Genomic DNA, 22,436 nt, shown 5'->3' with positions numbered 1-22,436 from the left:
CCTCTGCTTAGAACCGTGCAAGTGTTAGTTTTTGATGTATGTCTTTGATATAAAATTACATTTTTTAAATTTACTGTCCTAACCAGTTTGGCTCAGTGGATAGAGCGTAGGCCTGCGGACCGAAGGGTCCTAGGTTTGATTCAGGTCAAGGGCTCATACCTCGGTTGCAGGCTCCTCCCCAGCCCTGGTCAGGGCGCATGCAGGTGGCAACCAAATGATGTGTTTCTCTCACATTGATATTTCTCTCTGTCTTTCCCTCTCTTTTCCACTCTCTCTAAAAATCAATGGAAAAATATCCTCAGGTGAGGATAAATAAATAAATAAAATTTACTATTACTCAGAATTTTTACTTATTGACCTTGTCCTTTCTCAGTCTAAAACAGACTCTTTGCTTTAAGTTTTACATTTACTTTTGAAAAATGGTTTGACAAATGTCGTGTTGTGATAGGAGATTATATAAGGTTGCCATGTTTTCATTGACACAAAGAATCTAGGAAATGTGCTCACAACCAAGGGTGGGTGTCAAAGTTGATAATGAAAAAAACAAATCAGAACACAGATGAAGCTTCTGCCCGCATGTTAAAGCTTACTGCATATTATTTGTTTAGGTGGACATCTGCTGTCCAAGCCTGCAACTTAATAACCCTTTGGAAGATGGAGCCCTGGGTTAACTGAAGGAGGATGTAATCCTGGATATCAGTGATTTTTCTTGAGACTTTACTTTGAACTTTGTTGATCTGTAATTTCTTAAATGAGTAAGAATACAGACAAAATGGAAAGAAAATAATGAAAAAGGGATGATGCTGAATAATCTAACGAATGAAAAGTTTTTTAGAAAAAGATCATAGTTTATATCAATGACTTGCTCGTCAACTCATGCTCATGGAACAATGAAAACATTCAGCTTTAATACATTTATATTTGTATTGGAAATGTTTCACTGTTGAGAGTTTATCACCTCTGATGCTTCAATGTGTCTTACAGTTCCAAGAGCATTAAGTCACTTTTCTTGGGGAAAGCTCTCATTGTCCAAATATTTTTGAGATACAGTACTCTGAAGAAATGACCACCTGGAATACATGAGTCATTTTCTGTTCTCTGGAATGAAATACCTTACAGATATTTCCCTTGCCTTTTGGGATGTGAGCTAACAGTTCGCTTTAGCCATTGGTGCCTATCACATTGAAGCCAAAAAGGAAGCTTCTAGAAGCAGTTTGTCTATCTGAGGTAGTCTGCCTGTAGGGTTTGCAATAAGTTGAGATCAGAAGCTAAAGCTCTAGACAGCTTCTTTCAATCCAGATGATAAGTTAAAGTGAGCTACAAAAAGGACTCAGAAATGAGTCCTTGAGACAAAGAGACACTTATAGCTCTTTAAGACCCTTGGTCATTAGCTTTCTCCCCCAAACTGTGCCTCCCAGGCCCACACCTGTCTCCTTGCCTCTTCCTTAATTTTTGTTTCATGGGTCATTTGAGATGATTTTTTAAAATTTAGGCCCTCATCTTCCTGACTTAGTAAAGGTTTTAAGGCCTTGGACTTCTCTCATTCGTGCTGTCCCATCTTTGCCACTGTTTCTACAGGAAATGCCCACCGGCCACCAGGGATTCTCATGTCTCTGTGCCACTCCAGGCCAGGGAGTTGAAATTTCCTGTAGAGAGCTGCCTTCTGATCCTCAGGGTGAGGCTGAGGCATTAATGGTCTGTCCAATTTCACTGAATTACACATTAATTTTTCTAAGGAGTACTTTTTAACTCTTAATTGCAGATTACTAGGCAAAGGTCATTAGATAGACTTTTCTTCTTGGATTATAAAATGGCATATCAACCTGCACACATTGCCAGGACAGTAGGATAGAGACATTACACAAAATCACAGAAAAACCGGAAGTTGCTGTGTCCCACAGGGTCAACGGTAAGTGCTCAAAAGTGATGACAGTGTAACAAATAGTGGAGTGGGAGTTGAGATTTGGGAGAATAAACCATAAGAATTCTGTGGTTCCCAGAAGGCAGGGAAAAGACTCCCAATGTTAAAATGGAGAGGAACTTAAAGTGTTATCCTACAGGGTGTTTATGGACAAATAAATAGATTCATAATTTCCCAAGGATAATTAAGAGATGCTCACAAGTGTGGAAAAAGACAATTAACCTAACAGTCTGAGATTCTAGTGTCACGGTCTCATATCACTGGTCCTCAGACACTTGTTTAAAACTCTCTTCCCAGGAACATACTTTCATAAGGAGGCAGAAAATTCAAATAAAGCTCTAAAGGCCTCTTTAATAAAACTTTCTTACCTTTCTGCCAAGGTAGTGTTTTTGTTTTGGTTTTTTTTTGTTAATCCTCACCTGAGGATATTTTTCCATTGATTTTTAGAGAGAGTGGAAGGGAGGGGGAGAGACAGAGAGAGGAGCATCAATGTGAGAGAGACACATCAATTGGTTGATTTGAGTATGTGCCCTGACCAGAATCGAACCCAGGGCCCTTCAGTTCGAGGACCAATGCTCTATCTACTGAGCCAAACCAGCTAGGGCTAAGCCAAGGTAGTTTTAAAAAATCCATTCTATAAAATGTCCCCCAAGAGGTCAGGTAGATAAATGTGAAGATTCCTAATGGGGCATAGTCTTGCCTTCACCTGCTTACTTCCTGATTCCAGGCTGAGCAGTGTCTTTCCTTGTATGCTTTCATTCTTTACATGTATGTTCCCACGGTGTGAGTCATTAGTGGGAGATAGCATAAGCTTGGAACCTTTCTTTGCCCACCTAACTTTGTTTCACAATGAGTTGCTTTTCTCTGAGGCCTGTGGTAGATTCCTGGCAAGAGACTGCTGCAAATGAAGACAAGCATGATCTTGATGGTGGGAGGGGCACTTCCCTGCTACACTTTTTAATATTTCATGGACAAGCTGGTTTATGGTCCAGGCACATGCCCTTCTGATACTTTTTGGTTCCACTGTGAGCCTTTGGACCTGTTTACCATTCCTTAGGACAGTGGTTGGCAAACTCATTAGTCAACAGAGCCAAATATCAACAGTACAACGATTGAAATTTCTTTTGAGAACCAAATTTTTTAAACTTAAACTTCTTCTAACGCCACTTCTTCAAAATAGACTCACCCAGGCCGTGGTATTTTGTGGAAGAGCCACACTCAAGGGGCCAAAGAGCCGCATGTGGCTCACGAGCCACAGTTTGCCGACCAATGCCTTAGGAAATCTGTAACAGAGGGTAAATGTGTGTGTGTGTGTGTGTGTGTGTGTGTGTGTGTGTGTGTATGTGTAGGGGTCAGTTTTCTAATGTGTTGCGTCATCTGATAATCACAAGTGCATGTATTTCTGGTGGTGCCAAGAGCAGTGAAGGTTTCCTGAGGAGGAAATCAGAAAGGATGAGAAGGTCACAGCTGGAAGAGACCATGGGGTACTGTCTTTCTTTCTAACTCAAGAAAACTGAGGCCAAGACATGAAGTGAATCTACTCAAGGCAGCACATGCACTGATTAGCAGAGTGTGGACTGGAGTCTATTCTCCCAAGCAAAACACTGCAGCTAAACAGGGTCTTGCTCTTCTGATTTTGTCATATTTAGTAATTGCAACAGCAGGAACACAACATGTACTTGACATTAGTGAAATATTAACATTTATTGTTAATATTTATAGAGGCTGAAATTTTTTTTTTCATTTTGTTACCAGCCTCTGAATTGTCAGTTGCTTATTTCTCACCAGACTTTACATTTAACAAGCTTAAAACAACACAAAGTTTTATAGTACCCAGACTACATTCCTGGGAGAATTTGAACCTTTCATTGTGTTTTTGCCAGTACTGTACCAGGTGATATCCTTGGTGCTTTGCCTTCTGAGTAGACATGACAGGTATGGGGAGAGTGATGGTGGGTATATGTTTGTGTGTGCGGGGAGTGGGAAGCAAGAGGTTGAATTGTGGTAGCTTTTTATCCTTATTTTCCAGTATTTTGGGACTATAACTTACAATTCTGCCATTGGCAAACTTTAGTTGTTTTTTAATTTTTTTTAACTTACTGCAGAAGCGCCCTGGTGGGGTAGCTTGGTTGATTGGAGCATCATCCTGTACCTTAAAAGGTGGTGGTTTCCATTCCTGGTCAGGGCATATGCCCAGGTTCCAGGTTTGATCCCCAGTCAGGGCAATTACTCTTTCTTTCACATCAATGTTTCTCTCTCTCTCTCTCTCCCTTCTTCCCTCCCTCTCTCTCTCCCTCCTTCCTTCTCTTCTTCCTCTTCCTCTCCCTCTCCCTTCCTCTAAAATTGATTTAAAAATAATAAAAATAAAGCATTAAAAAGTTACTTCAGAAGCACTGTCTTTTTTATTGAATTTATTTGGGTTAACAAAATTATGCAGGCTTTAGGTGCACAAGTCTATAACACATCATATGAACACTGTATTGTGTGTTCACCACCCCAAGTCAAGTCTCCATTCTAGTTGGCTGTTATTATGATACCAGATTATTCCAGCATGCTGAGGAAGCACGTCTTTCTTGTCATGAGGTTTAAAATTTTTTTATTATTTGAATACAATAAAATGATATTAAAATGTTTATTTTAAAGGTTATGTCGAAATAAATTGCCAAGGAAATGTAAGAATTTTTTACTGTAAAGCACAGGGGATCAAGTTGTTGAGAAACTGCCTTATCAGTGGGCATGGGGCACTGGAGTTGGATTCTGGAGCCTTAGTTTAATTCATTAATGTGCTTTCCTCTTGGTCATTTCCAGGAACCCAATGGTGACCTCAAGGTTCCCGAGGCAGAACAGGAAATGGAACAGCTGAAGACCCAAGTGGCACGACTTCAAGCTGAAAAGGCAGATCTGCTGGGCATTGTGTCTGAATTACAACTCAAGCTGAGCTCCGGAGGCCCCTCTGAAGACTCCTTTGTTGAAATAAGGATGTCTGTAAGTATTTTGGTTTTGTGTTAAGCAAATTCCAAAACCTCACCTGGGCAATTGATACAAATACCACCATTTCTTTCTCAACACAGGGAAGCCACTTAGTGAGGAAATTTCAGTAGTTAAGGTAAATTGGCTCTTTTTTTTTTTTTTTTTTTTTAAGTATAACATAATGCTTGTGAGGGTTATCATAGCTGAAATGGAAAAACATCTATTACCTCTTATGACAAAACAGCTAGTCCTTCTTTTTTTTGTCCTCACAAATCAGACATTTATATGACTGACCTAAAAGGCAAAAAAAAGCATAATCGTTTTCAGATCAGGTCTCAAAGCTGTGTTCAGCATTTCACTTAGGTGAGCAGAATCGTGATCAGATGCAATAAATGTTTTTAAAACATTTTTTTAATATTAGAACCCTCTTTTCAAACAAGGTCTTGTGAGGAACCATGGTTTGTTAAAAATAAGTGAAGAAAAGGAGCAGAGCTCTGCTGGTTGTAGGTGGATGGACTATCTCAGCTTCTCTAACAGCAGCTACTCAGGAACCTGAGAACAGAGTTCGAAGCTGATGCCACCAAACTCCCATTTATGTGCCACCAAAATGAAGTGAGCTACGCGAGATGGCATGTCCTAACCTGTGTGCAGCGCCCGTTATGGCTGTGTCTCAGACCGGGTGTGGCAGTCCTACTAAAATAGTGGATGAACCACAGAGGGGGAAAACATGTGAAGGTCCAATCCTCTGTCATACACACTGTCATTTTAGCTTTATCGAAGTGCATGTCTGATAAAGGAAAAGAGATTGTGTCTCTGAAAGAGAAAAATGTACCTTGAAGATGGGGGACAGGTGAAGGAGTTGGAAGGGCAATTTGCAAAAAGCTAAATTATGGATGTGTCTGAAATATTAGAGTGTGACTTCCTTTACTTCCTGATTTATTTGTTGCACTAAAGATTGATAGAGTTGGAGAATGGCTCTTAATAACTTTGTCATCCATGCCCCCTAGTAAATTTTAGATGCATTAAAAGTGGCTGAAATTAAGAAAATTAAAATACCACTTGAAAGCACACTTTGCCAGAATACTCTTTCTGCAAGTGACTAAAGATTATGAAACACAAGTTTGATCAAAGAGCATTAACCTTCTGCAAGTAACTGATAACATCCAGGAAGCCCAATGAGCCTATCGGATGTTTCCAAAAGGCTCCTGCCTCCAGGGCGCGTGGTGAGCATGGTATGTTCCCTCACTGATGAGTGACAGTTATTTTTAGTGAAAACCTGTTTTTCTTGGCCTTGCTACTGTGAACTGGATGGCACTGCCCAAATTTTAGGAAGAATGCACACATCCAAAACTATCCAGAACATCATTGTGCATTTTTGGAAGATTATCCCGCTACCTCATTAGAATAGAATTGCCCTTCAAGTCATTGAAGTGATCTTAATCCTCCGGTTTCCTAAATGGCCCAAGATGCATAGGGTTTCTAATAGGAGCTGACTTTGTGTTTTGCGAACCTTATTCACAGAAAACTGCCTCTTTTTCAACTTTGCTTCAGGAAATTCTAGCATTTTGAGTTTTAAAGGACTGTACAGGAAAGGTGTGTGGAGTTGTCACTAGCTCCATGTGACCTTAACCTAGGGAAGAAGGGAACTGCCAAAGAGAGCAGGAGATAAGCTTTCACGTTATGGGGTCAGATTGACTGTGCTGAATGAGAGGAGACCAGCCTTCGTCTGGATATTTATAATCCTGACAGCGCATGTGGGGTGAGGGAAGGGTACATTCCATTCCATTTGAGTGGCCGAATTTAAACACCACATATTTAAATGTTCGGTAGGCTCCTTAGGTTGCATGTCATCAAAATTCTTGATCTTTTGACTTTTTCTTTTTTTGCCTTTTTATCTGTGATAACATTCGTCTTGTAGACATATTGTATGATATCCCTTTCACTTCTGGTTCTACAGGAAGGAGAAGCAGATGTGGCAGTGAAAGAAATCAAGACGAGTCTTGGGCCCACGAGAATTGACTCCATTGACACGTATGTGAAGAAAGACTAGGGCTGTTGGACAGGCTTACTGGACTTGTCACTTCCAGGTCCCCACTGAGAGGTCAAACATGGGCTGTAAAGTAACTTATTATTAATTTATACCAATCAGGACCTCTCAAGAATGTTTAAATGCTGTTTAATGTTGCAGCTAAAACTGGCAGAGAATAAAAACAATGTTTGATGCCTTTTCAGGCTAACTAACCCTCACCACTCAAGGTGTTTCTTCTCCTTCAGATAAAAAGTGAAAGACCTCTGCTTCCTAATTTGCATACCAGCGCAGTTTGAGCTGGACCAGGCTGCCCAGCTTGATAAGTGGGATATTTCCATTTCCTCTGCCCTGTTCATTCCTTAGTACGAGCCACTGTGACTGATACTAATGGGTAATCTTCCATAACAATGACTGTTACTGCGCAGAGTCTCTGGGTGTTTCTTGGAAGTGCCCAGATATTTTACCTGTGGAGTCTCAAGTCGACCCCTCCTAAGTACTTACTAGGAAGTAGACCTTGTAATTGATGGGGGGACTTTGAGGGGATGGTGGAAGGACTGGGCCCCTGAGACTTGCATGTAGCACTCCCCAGAACAGGCTGTTGGCTCATCCTCTATACGCCGGTTTCTACTGTATTAGTCTACAAGAAACAGACAGCTATCTGAAAGTTTCTCGAAGGATCTCTTCCCTCGTAGACTTAAAAATAATTATCTATCTTCATTGTTTAGGGTATTACAGATGACCCAATTCCCCACCCCCTAGACTTTTAATATCTTTTTTCTGTAACTTGATGAATGTGTTTATAAAACATGAAAATGTGTTGTTGTTTTTTCTGTTATGCTCCCAAACCCTTGTATAAGGAAGAAAATAAGTTATTCGATAATACCCTTCCTTCCAGGAGAGCAATTGGCATAAATGAAAGTTATTCCCTAGTTAGAAATTCTTCAGTTTTTGTCTATATTACTTTTTTAAAAAAAATATCAGAAGACTTTACTAGAAATGGTGGGAAGGAAGGAAGCGCTGTTTGAAATTTCTAAGCCACTTCCTCCTCATTTAGATCCATAGGTACAGACCACTTCCTCTTTCAAGCCACAGAGCTGTTTTCTATTGCAGCTTTGTTATCCTGTTTGAGACTATATTAAGGAATCAGATATTGATTTCTAGGTTTGCAGTTTGAGCTTAGGAGTTGGGAACCAGAATTTACTCCTGGCTGTTTACTAGATGGTGAATGTGAGTAGACTACTGGAAGAGTAGCGGCCATTAGCATCAGCATAGTCACCTGGAATGTTTTGTTGTAATGATGGTCGTGGTTTTGTTTGCTTGTCATTGAACTGCCTCTTGATTTAATCATGTTTTGAAATCAAGAAAAATATTTGACATACCAATAATGCCTACATTTCTCTGCTCTAATTATTTGAATTTTTTCTTGACTCGAGAATGTGATGCTTATGTCAAGGTGGGGAAAGGCCGGTGGCCTGCATGTCACCACCAGCAGCATGTGTGCTGTGTACTTTGACTGTGGTTCTCGAGACTAGTTTTCTAGAAAAGCTGGGCACCGGAAACCAGGACTACCCCTGCTCCGCTGTGTGCGTGGGTCCTGTGGTCTGCTGTTGTGAGCACATGCAGTGTCAGGCAAGCCTACTCATTAGTCTCTACTCTTTCCCTGGAAAGTATGGAGGCCTGTAGCATGGAGGGTCACAGGGCCAGCGCTGCTTGTCAGTAAATGAGAATTAACTGGAGAGTATTCTGGAAAGCAGTTCCTTTAAGTTTGTTCCAGTTATATTCTTAGACTCTGACATTTTTGTTTTCTAACTCTATACCGCCTTGATGTAGGAGCAAATCTGCAGAAGGTGCCAGGAGTTGTTTGGAATCTGAGGAATTAACAGTGCGCCAGCTCCTGCTTTGCCTGAGGGAAGGGACCCAGAAGGTGGAAAGGCTTGAAAAGGCACTGAAAGAAGCCAAAGGAAGGTAGGAAATAGGCAACTTGAAATATGCATACACTGCTTTTTTTAAAATTATAAGTTTTTAAAATTTATCTTATATTGTTGAAAGTATTGCAGATATCCCTTTTTTTCCCCATTGGCCCCCTCCATACTGCCCCCCTCCAGACCTTTACCACACTATTGCCTGCGTCCATGGGTTATGCATATCTATAATAATAAAAGGGCAATATGCTAATTAGACTGGACAGCTGAACGACCTTCTGGATGAAGCCGGGGCTGCAAGGGCCGAGGCAGCCATTGTGGCCGAGGCCAGACGCCGGGGCTTTGAGGGCAGAGCCCCTTTCACGAATTTCGTGCATCGGGCCTCTAGTAAGCATATATATCCTGAAACACCAGTCAGAAAGAATGTGTGCACCCCTTTGTTCATAGCAGTGCTATTTATAATAGCTAAGATGTGGAAACAGCCCAAGCGCCCATCAGTAGATGAGTGGATAAAAAGTTGTGGTACATTTATACCATGGAATACTATGCAGCAGTAAAAAAGAAGGATCTCTTACCCTTTGAGACAGCAAGGAAGGACCTGGAAAGTATTATGCAAAGCGAAATAAGCCAGTCAGAGAAAGACAAGTATCACATGATCTCACTTATATGTGGAATCTAGTGAACAAAATAAACTGATGAACAAAATAGATCCAGAGATAAAGAAGCATGGAATAGACTGACAAATCTCAGAGGGAAAGTGGGGGGTGGGGGACTGAGGGGTAGGGAGAGATTAACCAAAGAATTTACATACGTTGCTTTTTTAACAGCTTTTTTGAGATAGCATTAAGATACCATCTAATTCATCCCTTTAAAGTGTACATTTCAATGATTTTTAGATTATTCACAGAGTTATATAACCATTAGCACTTTAAAATTTTAGAAGGTTTCCCCCCCAAATAAGAAAACCAGGAGCCATTAGCACTCATTCCTCTCAGTAATCTACTTCCTCTTTGTAGATTTACCTATTATGGACATTTCATATAATTAGAATCATATAATACGTGGTCTTTTGTGATTGCCTTAGGGTAATGTTTTCAAAGTTTATCTATGATATAGCATGTATTAGTTTTTCATTTCTTTTTGTTGCCGAATAATATTCCATTGTATGACTAGACAACATTTTGTTTATTCATCAGTTGATGAACATTTTGTTGTTCCCACTTTTTGCCTATTATGTATGTTAGCTGTGAACATTCATGCACAATTTTTTGTGTGAATGTATTTTTTAAATTATCTTTGGTATATACTAAGGAGTAGACTTGTTGGTTCATGTGGTTACTTTATATTCAATAGTTTCAGAAACTACCAAACTTTTGTCCATAGTGGCTGAAACATTTTATATTCCCACCAGCAATGTAGGAGGGTTCCAATTTCTCTACATCCTCAACAGCACTTGTTATTGTCTGTCTTCCTGATTATGGCCATCCTCATGGATGTGAAGTCATCTCTCACTTGTGATTTTTATTTTATTTCCCTAATGACTAATAATGTTGAGTATCTTTTCATGTTGACCATTTTATACATCTTCTTTGAAGAAATATCTATTCAAATCCTTTGCCTATTTAAAAAAAATTGCAGTCTTATTATTATGAACTCATTATATATTCTGGATACAAGTCCTTTATAAGACTTTTTATTTGCAAATATTTTCTCCCATTCTTTGGGTTATCTTTTCATCTCTTTGGTGGTATCATTTGTAGCACACTTTTAAAAAAATATATTTTTTTATTGATTTCAGAGAAGAAGGGAGAGGAAGAGAGAGATAGAAACATCAATGATGAGAGAGAATCATTGATCAGCTGCCTCCTGCACACCCGCCCCTGGGGATCGAGCCTACAACCCGGGCATGTGCCCTTGACCAGAATGGAACCCGGGACTCTTCAGTCCGCATGCCAACACTCTATCCGCTGAGCCAAACCAGCTAGGGCACACACTTTTATTTTTTTTTAATGTATTCCAATTTATGTTTTCTTTTGTCTCTTGTACTTTTGGTTTCATACCTAAAAGACCATTGACTACCAGGCGTCCTCAAACTACGGCCCGCGGGCCACATGCGGCCGCCGAGGACATTTATCCGGCCCGCCGGGTGCTGCTGCCTGTCCTGCTTAGCAGCCAACTTGTCCCAGGCCCGCAGTGCGCATAGGAATTTGTTCATAGTTGTTTTTTTTAAACTATAGTCCAGCCCTCCAACGGTCTGAGGGACAGTGAACTGGCCCCCTGTTTAAAAAGTTTGAGGACCCCTGGACTAACCCAAAGTCACAAAGATTCCCTCCTATGTTTTCTCCTAAGAGTTTTATAGTTTTAATGCTTACATTTAAGTCTATGATCTATTTTTAGTTCATTCTTTATGGTGTGAGGTAGGGTACAACTTCATTCTTTGGTGTATAGATATCTAGTTGTCCTAACACCATTTGTTGAAAAGATTATTCTTTCCCACACTGAAGTGTCTTGGTACCCTTGGGGTAAATCAATTGACCATAAAGGCAAAAATTCATTTCTAAACCTCCAATTTTGTTCCATTGATCTATTTAACTATCCTTATGCCAGTACTACACTGTCACAAATACTAGTTTTGTTGTAAATTTTGAAGTTGGGAAGTGTGAGTCATCCAACTCTTTTCTATTTTTAAAAGATAGTTTTGGCTATTCAGAGTTCCTTGTATTTCTATATAAACTTAGGGTAAGTTTGTTAATTTCTGGTGGGGGCAAAGCTAGCTTGGATTTTGTTAGGGTTTGCAATGATTCTAGATATCAACTTAGGGAGCACTGTCATCTTAACAATATTAAGTCTTCTGATTCATGGACGTGGGGTATTTAGGTCATCTTTAATCTCTTTCAGTGATGTTTTATAGTTTTCAGCATAAAACAGGTCTTACACTTCTTTTTCAAAATTTATTCCTATACATTCTAGTGTATAGAATGTATACATTCGGTGCTACTACACATGAAATTGTTCTCTTAATTTCATTTTTTGATTATTCATTGCTAGTTATAGAAATACAACTTATTGATCTTGTAGCCTGCAACTTTGCTGAACACAGTTATTAGCACTAATAATTTTTAAGGAGTTCCTTAATGTTTTCTACATACAAGATCATGTTATCTACAAATATAGTTTTGCTTTTTCCTTACCAACCAGGATATTTTCTTCTTGCCTGATGGCAGTGCCTAGAACTTCCAGTACAATCTATAATAATAAAAGCATAATATGCTAATTAGACCAGATGACCTTCTGGATGAACCCGGAGCTGTGAGGGAAGCCTGGGTCCTGGGTGCCTGCCGGCGGCCGGAGGGAAGCCTGGGTCCCAGGTGCCAGAGGGAAGCTGGTGCCAGCAGCCAAGGGAAGGAAGGCCTACTCTTGCATGAATTTTGTGCATTTGGCCTTTAGTATTATTTATATTACTAGTGGCCCGGTGCACAAAATTCGTGCACGGGGGTGGGGTGTCCCTCAGCCCAGCCTGCACCCTCTCCAATCTCGGAAACTTCGGAGGATGTCCGACTGCCAGTTTAGACCCGATTCCTGCGGGATTGGGCCTAAACCGGCAGTTGGACATCCTTCTCACAATCCGGGACTGCTGGCTCCTAACGGCTCACCTGCCTGCCTATCTGATTGCCCCTAACCGCTTCTGCCTGCCAGCCTGATTGCCCCCTAACTGCTCCCCTCCTGGCCTGATTGACGCCTAACTGCTCCCCTGCCAGCCTGATCACCCTCAACTGCCCTCCCCTGCTGGCCTGATCACCCTCAAGGCTTTTATTAGTATAGATATGACCCTTCACAGAAAATTTCACTAACCCTGCTCTACAATAAGGGCTTGACAATTGAATCATTGGGACCAGACACCAAGATTTTCTTTCTTTGAATAGTGGAGGGAATAATTATCTTGTCTCTAAGTTGCCCTGAACATCAAATGAGATAATGACTTAGAAAAGTATAAAAGCACCATATAAAGACAACTGTCTTTTTCATGTACTGAAAAGACAATAAAGTGGTAAAACGAAAAACACTGTTTTTATTGTCCCCCTTCCTTTATAGCCTGTATTTAAACTTTGAAATTTATAAAAATTTCATTTCTATTTTCATTTCTTTACATTCAATATTATTTTGTATTAGTTTCAGGTTTTATACTAGTTACAGAATAGTGGTTAGACAATCATATACTTTACAAAGTGTTCCCCGATATTTCCAGTACCCACCTGACATCATACCATCATTCCAACACTATTGACTATATTCCCTATTTAAGTGACAATAGGTTTACAGGTTCCTTCCAGTCTTTTGTGTTGCTTGCCCTTCCTTTTCTTTCTTACTTCTTCCCTCATTTTCTTTATATAGTATCTCAATTGGCCCTCAAAGCTCAGTGAAGGCACTTGGACATGCTTAATCCATTTTACAGACCAGGAAACTGAGGCCAATTCCAGTTGGCTGTGGAACTGGACTCAGCGCACAGGGAGCCCTCACAGCTGTGCTCTCCGCCCTTCCTAAGGGACAGCCATGGGGCAAACAGAATAAACCTCCCCGTGAGGCTTCTGAGCCTCGTTCTGGCTCATCGTGGATGCTCCACATTCTTTTCTCTCCCCTAGCCCCGCCTCCCGGCCCCATTCTTTACTGCCCCCCCCTTTCTGGGGAGCAGGTGGTAGGCTTCACAGTCACCGTGCAGGTGCGCGCCACAGTGGGGCAGGGCGGGAACTGGGGGCGGGACGGGCACGGGCTTGCTTTTGGGTCAAGGTGGGAGCAGGAGTCACGGCCTCTCAAGGCCCAGGCCGCAGCGAGGCCCGGTTAGCACCCGGAGCTTCACCAAACTGCTGCAGTGGGGTACCCGGCAGTGCAGTGCCCCTCCACTGAGGTGGCGCCGCCCCTCAACCCCCGCCTCAGGGCTGCGGGTCCACGCTCCTCCGCCCAAGCATCCTTCCACACTGGCAGTCATCACCTCTTGTTTCTTGGGGCCACCGCAGAACCTTGCTCTCCACAGGCGAGGCAGATCCCCGCCTGCCTGCCCCCTGCCCTGGCCCCAGCCCCCTCCAGTGCACCCCGCCTCGGCGCTGCTCTGCGCCCCTTGGGCTGCCTGCGTCCTGGCCGGCCACTTTGCCCAAGCTTCCTCTTCCTTCAGGTGCTCTCCTTAGACCCGTGGGAGCTTGGCTCCAGCGGCCCCGCCCCTCCATGGCTCCCTGCAGCCCCTGCTCCACTCGGCTCTCCCGAGCTGCCTGCCTGTCAGGACGCTGCCGGGGCACCCTGGTGCGGGCAGCGCGGTCCTGGGGCAGGGGGTGGGGGTGTGGGGAGCAGCTCCAGTAAAGTTTAGTAAACCCCAGGTCGGCCTTGGAATTCAGCTGCGGGCCGCAGGGGAGCCCGCCTGGGCGGGATGAAATCATGCTTAGACCCGGAGTGCCGCCCTGTGGCCCTGCAGCCACACCCACCCTGCGAACGGTTGTGAGGTGATGGTGTCCTGGACAAATTTGCATATTCCTCCATTATGTGTATATAGATTTTGACATGTAATTTTTTGCAGTAACATAATTACCACACAAATCTTTCTTCTAATTAATTTCCTTTCAATGTGCATGAATCCGTGCACTGGGCCATTAGTGTTAAATAAAAGTGGAGAGAGGAGACATCCTTGTCTTGTTCCTAATCTTAGGGGGAAAGCTTTTAGACTTTCACCATCAAATATGATAACTATTCACCTGTGGGTTTTTCACAGATGCTTTTTTCAGATTGGGAAACTCCCTTCTATTTCTAGTTTATTGCAATTTTTATTTGAACGGCTTTTGGATTTTGTTAAATTTTCATGTGTCTCTGGAGATGACTGCATGGTGTGTGTTTTTAAACCTTCACTAACATGATGTGTTACATTGATTGATTTTCAGATGTTAAACCAACCTTTCATCCTGGATAAATCCTGCTTGATTATGATGTATAATCATTTTTATATGTTACTGGTTTGGATTGTTAGTATTTTGTTAAGGATTTTGCATCTATATTCATAAGCGATATTGGTCTGTAGTTTTCTGTTCTTGTGATGTCTATGTCTGGTTTTGGTATAAGGGAAATACTTCCCTTGTAGACGTTGGTATACACACACTGCACTCAAACACACACACACAGTTTGGGGTAAAATATATCTTATAGAGTTGTGAAGCCAATGAATGTCTATATGTGAATGCACTTTTTAGAAATGCAAAGTGCTAGACCAAGCATGTCAAACTCGCAGCCACAATGCCTATTTTTGTGGCCCAGCCAATATAATAGTATGTAAGAAATGTTCTAATAAAACATTTAACTTAATTTTTACAATATCCTGTTATATATAATTATTAATAATGAACTACAACATTCTCTAATGACTGATTACTATAATCATGTTGCATTTATTTCCCTTACGCGCCTTATGCACAGGCGCACCATTTCTCTCCACTAAGACTAGCAGCAAATATTTTAGCAGCTGAATGCCACATCATTAGTCTTGGACTGACTTATTTGGTGAGAGCAACAGGAAATATTTCACTTTACGAGAACAAGAAAAATAGGTTTATTTGCATTACGCTTATAATTTGTGCAGTAATTTGGTGTCTGGTAAATTAATGTTCAAGAAAACATATTAATTTTTATTAAAATGTTCTATTATTTTATGTTAACGATTACTCATTTATTTCAGCCCTTTGTATTCAGCATGTCTCTATCGAAATAAACCTATGTTTCTATGAAAATTGAAACTTTTGTTTTTTTGCAGCCCACATAAACTTAAACCTTGTTTATTTGGCCCATGTTAGCCTTTGAGTTTGACATGCTTGTGCTAGACCATATAAGACATGGGGGAGGTTATGCAGTAGTTTTAGGGTTCCAGTGTTTGCAACATTTAATCATAAATATACTGTGACATAATCAGTTCTCTCAGACATTTAAATGGCTCATTGACCTTAAAATTATCCTATATAATAAAAGGCCAGTGACCATAATGATGTCACAACCAGAATGACTGATCGACCAGTCGCTATGAGGTGCATTGACCACCTCTTGGTCCCTCACCCTCCTCCCCCACAGCCAGCAGGCTCTGATTGCCGAATGGCGAACAGGGAACCACGGGGAACCAGGATGGGTGTCGGTGGCGAGGCGGGACTGGAGACTAGTGAACGGGCAGAAGATGGCCCTGATCACAGGCTAGGCCTAGGGACCCTACCCGTGCACGATTTCGTGGTGTGGGCCTCTAGTAGCCCTATAAGAAGCACTTTCTAACTAAAGCAGTTTAAATTTTTAACTATAGGAATATCTGTTCTTAAAATATGAAACGTAAGTTATTTATTCAGAATGAGGTTAACTTGCAAGATACAACAGCATTTTTCCAATGACTTATTTGACTGTCAGCTATTTTGTAAGGTGAAAAAGGCACTGTGGCTCTAATCCTAGCTTTTTATCCCTTATCCTACTGCTTAAAAAAGTACAGCGGTTGACCTCTAGGAGGCTAGTACTGTGTATTCTAATGGAGTAAAATATTTGTCCTGCCTTTTTGATAAATCCTCAAACATAGAAATGATGCACAGATAAACACATAAATAAAAGCATTCTTTTTATATCTTAATTATTACAGCTGACTTTATTTATTTCTTTTTACTTTAAACTATTTTTTATTTTTCAATTACAGTTGACATACAATATTATACTAGTTTTGGGTATACAACACAGCAATTAGACATCATATAACTTATTAAGTGATCATCCCAAAAAATCTCACACCCATCTGACGCCATACATAATTACAATATTATTGACTATATTCCCTATGCTGTACTTTACATCCCTATGACTATTCTGCAGTTACCAATTTGTACTTCTTAATCCTTTCACCTTTTTCAACTATCTCCCCAAACCCCTCCCATCTGGCAACCGTCAAAATGTTCTCTGTACCTATGAGTCTGTTTTTTCAGATTCAGTTGTTGATAGATATGTATTTATTGCTATATTATTATTCATATTTTTATCTTTTTTCTTCTTAAGGAAGACCCTTTAATATTTCATATAATACTGGTTTGGTGGTGATGAACTTCTTTAGCTTTGTTTTGTCTGTGAAACTGTTTATATGTCCTTTAATTCTAAATGATAGCTTTGCCTGGTAATCTTGGTTATAGGTCCTTCCTTTCCATCACTTTGAATATTTCTTAGCAATCCCTTCTGACCTGCAAAGTTTCTGTTGAGAAATCAGCTGACAGTCATATGGAGCTCCCTTATAGATAACTGCTTTTCTCTTGCTGCTTTTATGATTCTTTGTCTTTAACCCTTTGCATTTTAATTATGATGTGGGCCTCTTTGGGTTTATGTTTTTTGGGACTCCCAGCACTTCCTGAACTTGTATGTCTATTTCCTTCACCAGGTTAGGGAAGTTTTCCATCATTATTTTTTTATGTAGGTTTTCAATTTCTTGCTCTCTCTTCTCCTGCCACCTCCGTGATACAAATGTTGGTATGCTTTAGTTGTCCCAGAGGCTCCTATACTATCCTTAATTTTTTGGATTATTTTTTCTTTTTGCTGATCTGATTGGGTGTTTTCTGCTTCCTTGCCATCAGAATCTTTGAATTGATCCTCTGCTTCATCTACTCCACTGTTGATGCCTGTAATATAGTCTTCAACTCTGATTCTTATTTATGTTCTAGTTCCATTTTTATTTCCTATCTCTTTCTGAAGTTCTCACTAAGTTCATCTACTATACCCCTAAGTTCATTAAGCATCCTTATAACAAGTATTTTAAACTCTGCATCTAGCAAATTACTTGTCTCCATTTTATTTAGTTCTTTTTTTGGAATTTTGTTTTTTTCTTTCATTTGGTCCATATTTCTTTGTCTCCTCATTTTGACAGCCTCCCTATGTTTATCTCCAGGGCTTGGCACAGTGGCCTTATGTAGTAGGTGTCCTGTAGGGTTCAGTGGCTTAGCCTCCCCATTCACCAGAGCTGGGCACTCAGGGTGTGTCCCTCCAGGTGGTATATGCTCCTGTTGTACTTGAGCCTTGATTGCCAATTGCTGTTGGCATGTCAATGGGAGGTGCAAGGCCAATTGGCTGCTAGGAATGGCTGCAACCACCCTGGAGGATCTTCAGTGCAGGGGCTGACCCCATGGAGCCCGACTTACTTCAGTGGGACTCTGGTGCCTGATGAGTCTGCCCCTTGAGTGTGTCGCTTGTGGAGGTGGTTGGTGGTACTTTGACTGAAAGTGTTCTGAAGCTATCCACCAGGTGCGCTGGTTCTGGGGCCTCCAGGAAGCACAGGTCAAGGTCAGCTGCCATCAGTGTTCTGCCCAGGGCCACCTGGCATGAGCTACAAAGCAATCTGCAGATGGCTGTTACCTATGTTGGGCTTGTAGGTGCCCAGAAGAGGCCAAGCTGCAAACCAAGGCCGGCTGCCATTAGTGCCAGAGGTACAGGGCACACTAGGCCAGATGCTGCTTGTTTGAAAGATTTTAGGACAGTCTGAAGAATGAGCCAAGACAGGCCAATTGTATGGAAAAGCCACTGCAAACAGCTTTGGTGGGCCCACAAGTTGGATGAGGTGGGGTCTTAGAGAATCACCAGGATGGGGCAAACAGGATGATGTAGACACAGATATGGTGCCTGCCTGCTGGCTCTGTGTAGGGAGGGCTCAAAAAAGAAGCAATAGCCTCTACCAGTCCTTCTGCCTTGGAAAAAGCTGCCCCTCCAGCTCTTGCCCTGATACCAGACACTTTAGTTCCTCCCCATATGTCCCTGTGCCTTTTGAGCTACTGCCCCAGCACTGGAGCTCAGAGTGAGTGAGTCTGCTAGTTTTTACAGCCAGATGTTACTTGAGACTTCTCTTCCCGGCACTGAAATCCTGAGCTGGAGGGCCTGATGTGGGGCTGGGACCCCTCGCTCCTCACAAGGGACCTCTGGAGCCTACCTATCCCTCCTGATTTTTATCTGCGACATGTGGGAGTGGGACCAGCCAGTTATGCATTCCACCCCTCCTACCAGTCTCAATGTGGCTTCTTTATATCCTTAATTATAGGACTTCCAGATTTCATGCGGTTCTGAATGATGGTTGTTCTGTAGTTTGGCTGTAATTTTGATGTGGTTGTGGGAGGATGTGAGTATTGCATCTACCTACTCTGCCATCTTATTACAGCTGATTTTAAAGGTAAAATATTATCCTATATAATAAAAGCCTACTATGCAAATCAACCGAACAACGGAACAATTGGTGGAACAACTGGTCGCTATGACATGCACTGACCACGAGGGGGCAGACACTCAACACAGGAGCTTCCCCCAGCCCGCAGGCCCCAGGCCAGCCAAGGCGGGTGCCAGTGGGGGCCCCCTCGATTGCCCTGCCAGTCACCCCGCAGATCGGCCCAGGCCTAGGGACCCTACCCATGCACAAATTTCATGCACCAGGCCTCTAGTGCTTTAATAGTTATGAGTAATCAGCGTGTTAGTTTATTTTAGGCATGTTTCCTCTCCTAAGTTCTGTACACCATTCTAAGTGTCAAGTCTAAGTGCCAGTAATTCATCCTTACTTAGACAACATGATTAGCTTTAATAATAAAAGTGTAAACTTAGGCCCTGGTCAGTGTGGCATAGTGGTTAGAGTGTTGGCCCACACACCAAAGGGTCCCAGATTCGATTCCTGGTCAAGGGTACACACTTGGGTTGCTGGTTGGATCCCTGGCCCCAGTCAGGGTGCATACGGGAAGCAACCAATGTGTCTCTCTCACATCTATGTTTCTCTCTCTCTCCCTCCCTCTCTCTCTCTCCCCCCCCCACACACAACCTCCCTCCCTTCCACTATCTCTTAAAAGCAATAGAAAAATATCTTCGGCGAGGATTAACAACAACAAAAAGTAAACTTAGGAGCGTGCTAATTATACACCCTGATTTTTCCATATACATATATATATATATATATATATATATATATATATATATATTTATATATGTATATATACATATCTATATATATAAAAAGCCAGCAACTGTAAGGGCCAGTCACTATGACACCTACTGTAGCCAGCAAACCACCCGATCAAGGGGTGGGGCTGGCCGGCCAACCTCACAGCCCCTCCCCCCTGCTGGCCTGCCCCTAATTGGACTCTCCCACCCCAATCAAGAGCGGGCCAGCTGGCCAAATGCCCCCTCCCTTCCCCCCCTCTCCAGCCCCGCCCCCGATCAGCCCACCCCACCACAATAGGCTCGCAGCCCCTCCCCCCAGCTGGCCCGCCCCTGCCCGCACCCCCCAACCTCATTTGGGGGCAGAGCCGGCCGGCCCACCACCCACAGCCCCTCCCCATGGCCAGCCCCTACCCCAATTGGCCCCCCAACCACAATTGGGGGTGGGGCCCGCCGGCCAATCGCCCACAGCCCCTTCCTCCAGCCAGCCTGGCCCTGATCGGGCCTTGATCAGGGCAGGCCAGCCAGCCAACCTCCCGCCATCTCCTCCTCCTGACAGGCCCAGCCCTGATCTGCCCTGATTGGGGCCAGGCTGGCCAGACCCCACCCGTGCACAAATTCGTGCACTGGACTTCTAACATATATATATATATATATATATGTGTGTGTGTGTGTATATATGTATATATGTATATGTATATGTATGTATGTATGTATATTTCCTACTTTTCCTACTTTCAAAATAATTAAAGCTTTATGTCTGGAGGCTAAGAGGCATAGCTCTTCAGATGGCAGCTAGGAAGTCAGACCTGCTTTGAGATGGATGTTTCACCAGTAAAGTCTCTTTCTCAATTTGATTAAAATTATGCTTTGTGAGTCAGCCTTCCCTCTGTATTTAACAATTGGCGAGTCAGTGATTAGTTGCCAGCATTAATATTCTCTATGTGGATATCAGTATGATGATTCTCCCTACCTAAGGTAGGACTGAAATCTAGAAATAAATCACTGATACATGAATAAGCTGGCTTGATTTACGCACTTTATAGGATATGATGAAGACACATTCCATGTCTTTTTTTCTCAAATAAATAAGCCAGTCTTAACCATTTTCATTCATCACTAAAAACAGGGATATACACAGTCTAAAATTTATTTTGAAAAATTTTAGGTGATTTTTGGGCAGGAGGGACAGTAAATATGTCTTTCTTTCGTTGTTTACCAACATTAATAAGTTACATTTTTTGTTTTCTAAACAAACTTAAATTGACAGCCAGTAAAGAGAGGGTAAATGTGTAGGAAGTGTGGCCCACAAGAATTGAAAAGTAGCAGGGGAAAGTCAGCCCAAGATGGAAATTTGCCCTAGAAAATTAAGATAAGCTGTAATTCAAATGTAATTCAAAATGCTGCCGAAGTGTATGTGAATGGTATGATAAAGGCTCTCCTTCAACTCTGCCCCAATTAGCTCTTCACCCACTTATCTGCTTAGCTGGGAACAGTGTCTGTGCACCAATTAGGTTTGGCAATTTGCAACAGATACCAATACTGTTTGTTTTATTTTTTATTACCATTAAGTTCCTTTTTAAAAATCAGTGTTGCATTCATATAGTTTAAAGAATTGGTTGTTATATAGTTTCTTATGGGAAAATAGCAGCTCCTTGACGAAACCCCTCGCTTCCTTTTCCTGCTTCCCAGACAACCATTTTCAACATATTTACCTGGTTCTTTTGATATTTACCTTCGTATATCAGGCTTAAATGGCTACCTAAAATTTTGCCCCTTTATTAAACATAATCTATTGACCTCTCACTGTGAAGAATGAAGATTTAACTGCCTTTCACTCCCATCATCACCACCACACACATATGCTTCTGGACCCTTCTTCCCCTCCTAGCCCAACTTTGAAATTGATTATAATACATTGAAACTTAGTTAAATCACGAATCAGTGCTTTTATTATGCATATACACACAGTTCTCAGTTAAGCTGTGCTCTGTGTCTTGACCAGCTTTCCTTCTGTATATATTTTTTTTATCTCTATGCATAATTACCTTTCAAAGTTTTGCTTATTTTCCCCCTTTCCAAATGGGGAAATCTGTCAATTACATTCAGACATGTTAGTACTATCCAGTAGTAGTTTCTTCTTGACAACTTTATTCCTGGTGTCTGGCCTGGTTGCTTTCTGGAACCTGCTGTATTTCAGTTATCTTGGAATATCCCTTTCCCGTCATCCTGTGGAATTCCTTCAGCTCTCCTGTGTTGGGTCACCTGTTCCCTGAATCGAATGTTTTTCTTAATCTTAAAAATTTTTTTTTTCAAATAGGGCTCATGACATCTCTAATTTACTAAGAAAATATATGGGGAGTATATTTTCTAAGATCTGCATATCTGAAAATTTCTCTATCTTCATACTTTATGGATAGTTTGGCTAGATATAAAATTCTATGCTGGATATAATTTTCCTGAATTCTGAATGTATTACTTCATCGTATCATAACTTCTGATATTACTTACTGCTAAGAAATCCATTATAATTTGATACTTAATCTTCTGGAATGGAATTTCTCATGTGCTTTGGTGTGAGCCTCTTTTTCATGCACTTGTTCTGGACACTTGGGCTTTCATTTTACAAAATTGTGTCCTTCAGTTCTTAAAA

At 41.7% G+C, this 22,436-nt stretch overlaps 1 protein-coding gene across 2 annotated transcripts in view; it reads left to right on the top strand.

Moving 5' to 3' along the window:
- OPTN (optineurin) overlaps positions 1-22,436 on the top strand; it is a 63,191-nt gene that overhangs the window by 8,872 nt on the left and 31,883 nt on the right. For both annotated transcript variants that reach the window (XM_080660962.1, XM_080660961.1), the window contains exons 4-6: positions 4,730-4,906; positions 6,849-6,922; positions 8,751-8,885. In XM_080660962.1, the coding sequence (XP_080517088.1) occupies positions 4,730-4,906; positions 6,849-6,922; positions 8,751-8,885 (386 nt within the window). The remainder of the gene's footprint in view (positions 1-4,729; positions 4,907-6,848; positions 6,923-8,750; positions 8,886-22,436) is intronic.

The sequence above is a fragment of the Plecotus auritus genome, assembly GCF_963455305.1.
Source record: "Plecotus auritus genome assembly, chromosome: 1".
NCBI classification, from domain to species: Eukaryota; Metazoa; Chordata; class Mammalia; order Chiroptera; family Vespertilionidae; genus Plecotus; species Plecotus auritus.
The sequence above is the reverse complement of the archived record's forward strand: the minus strand, read 5'-3'. Positions and strand labels throughout refer to the sequence as shown.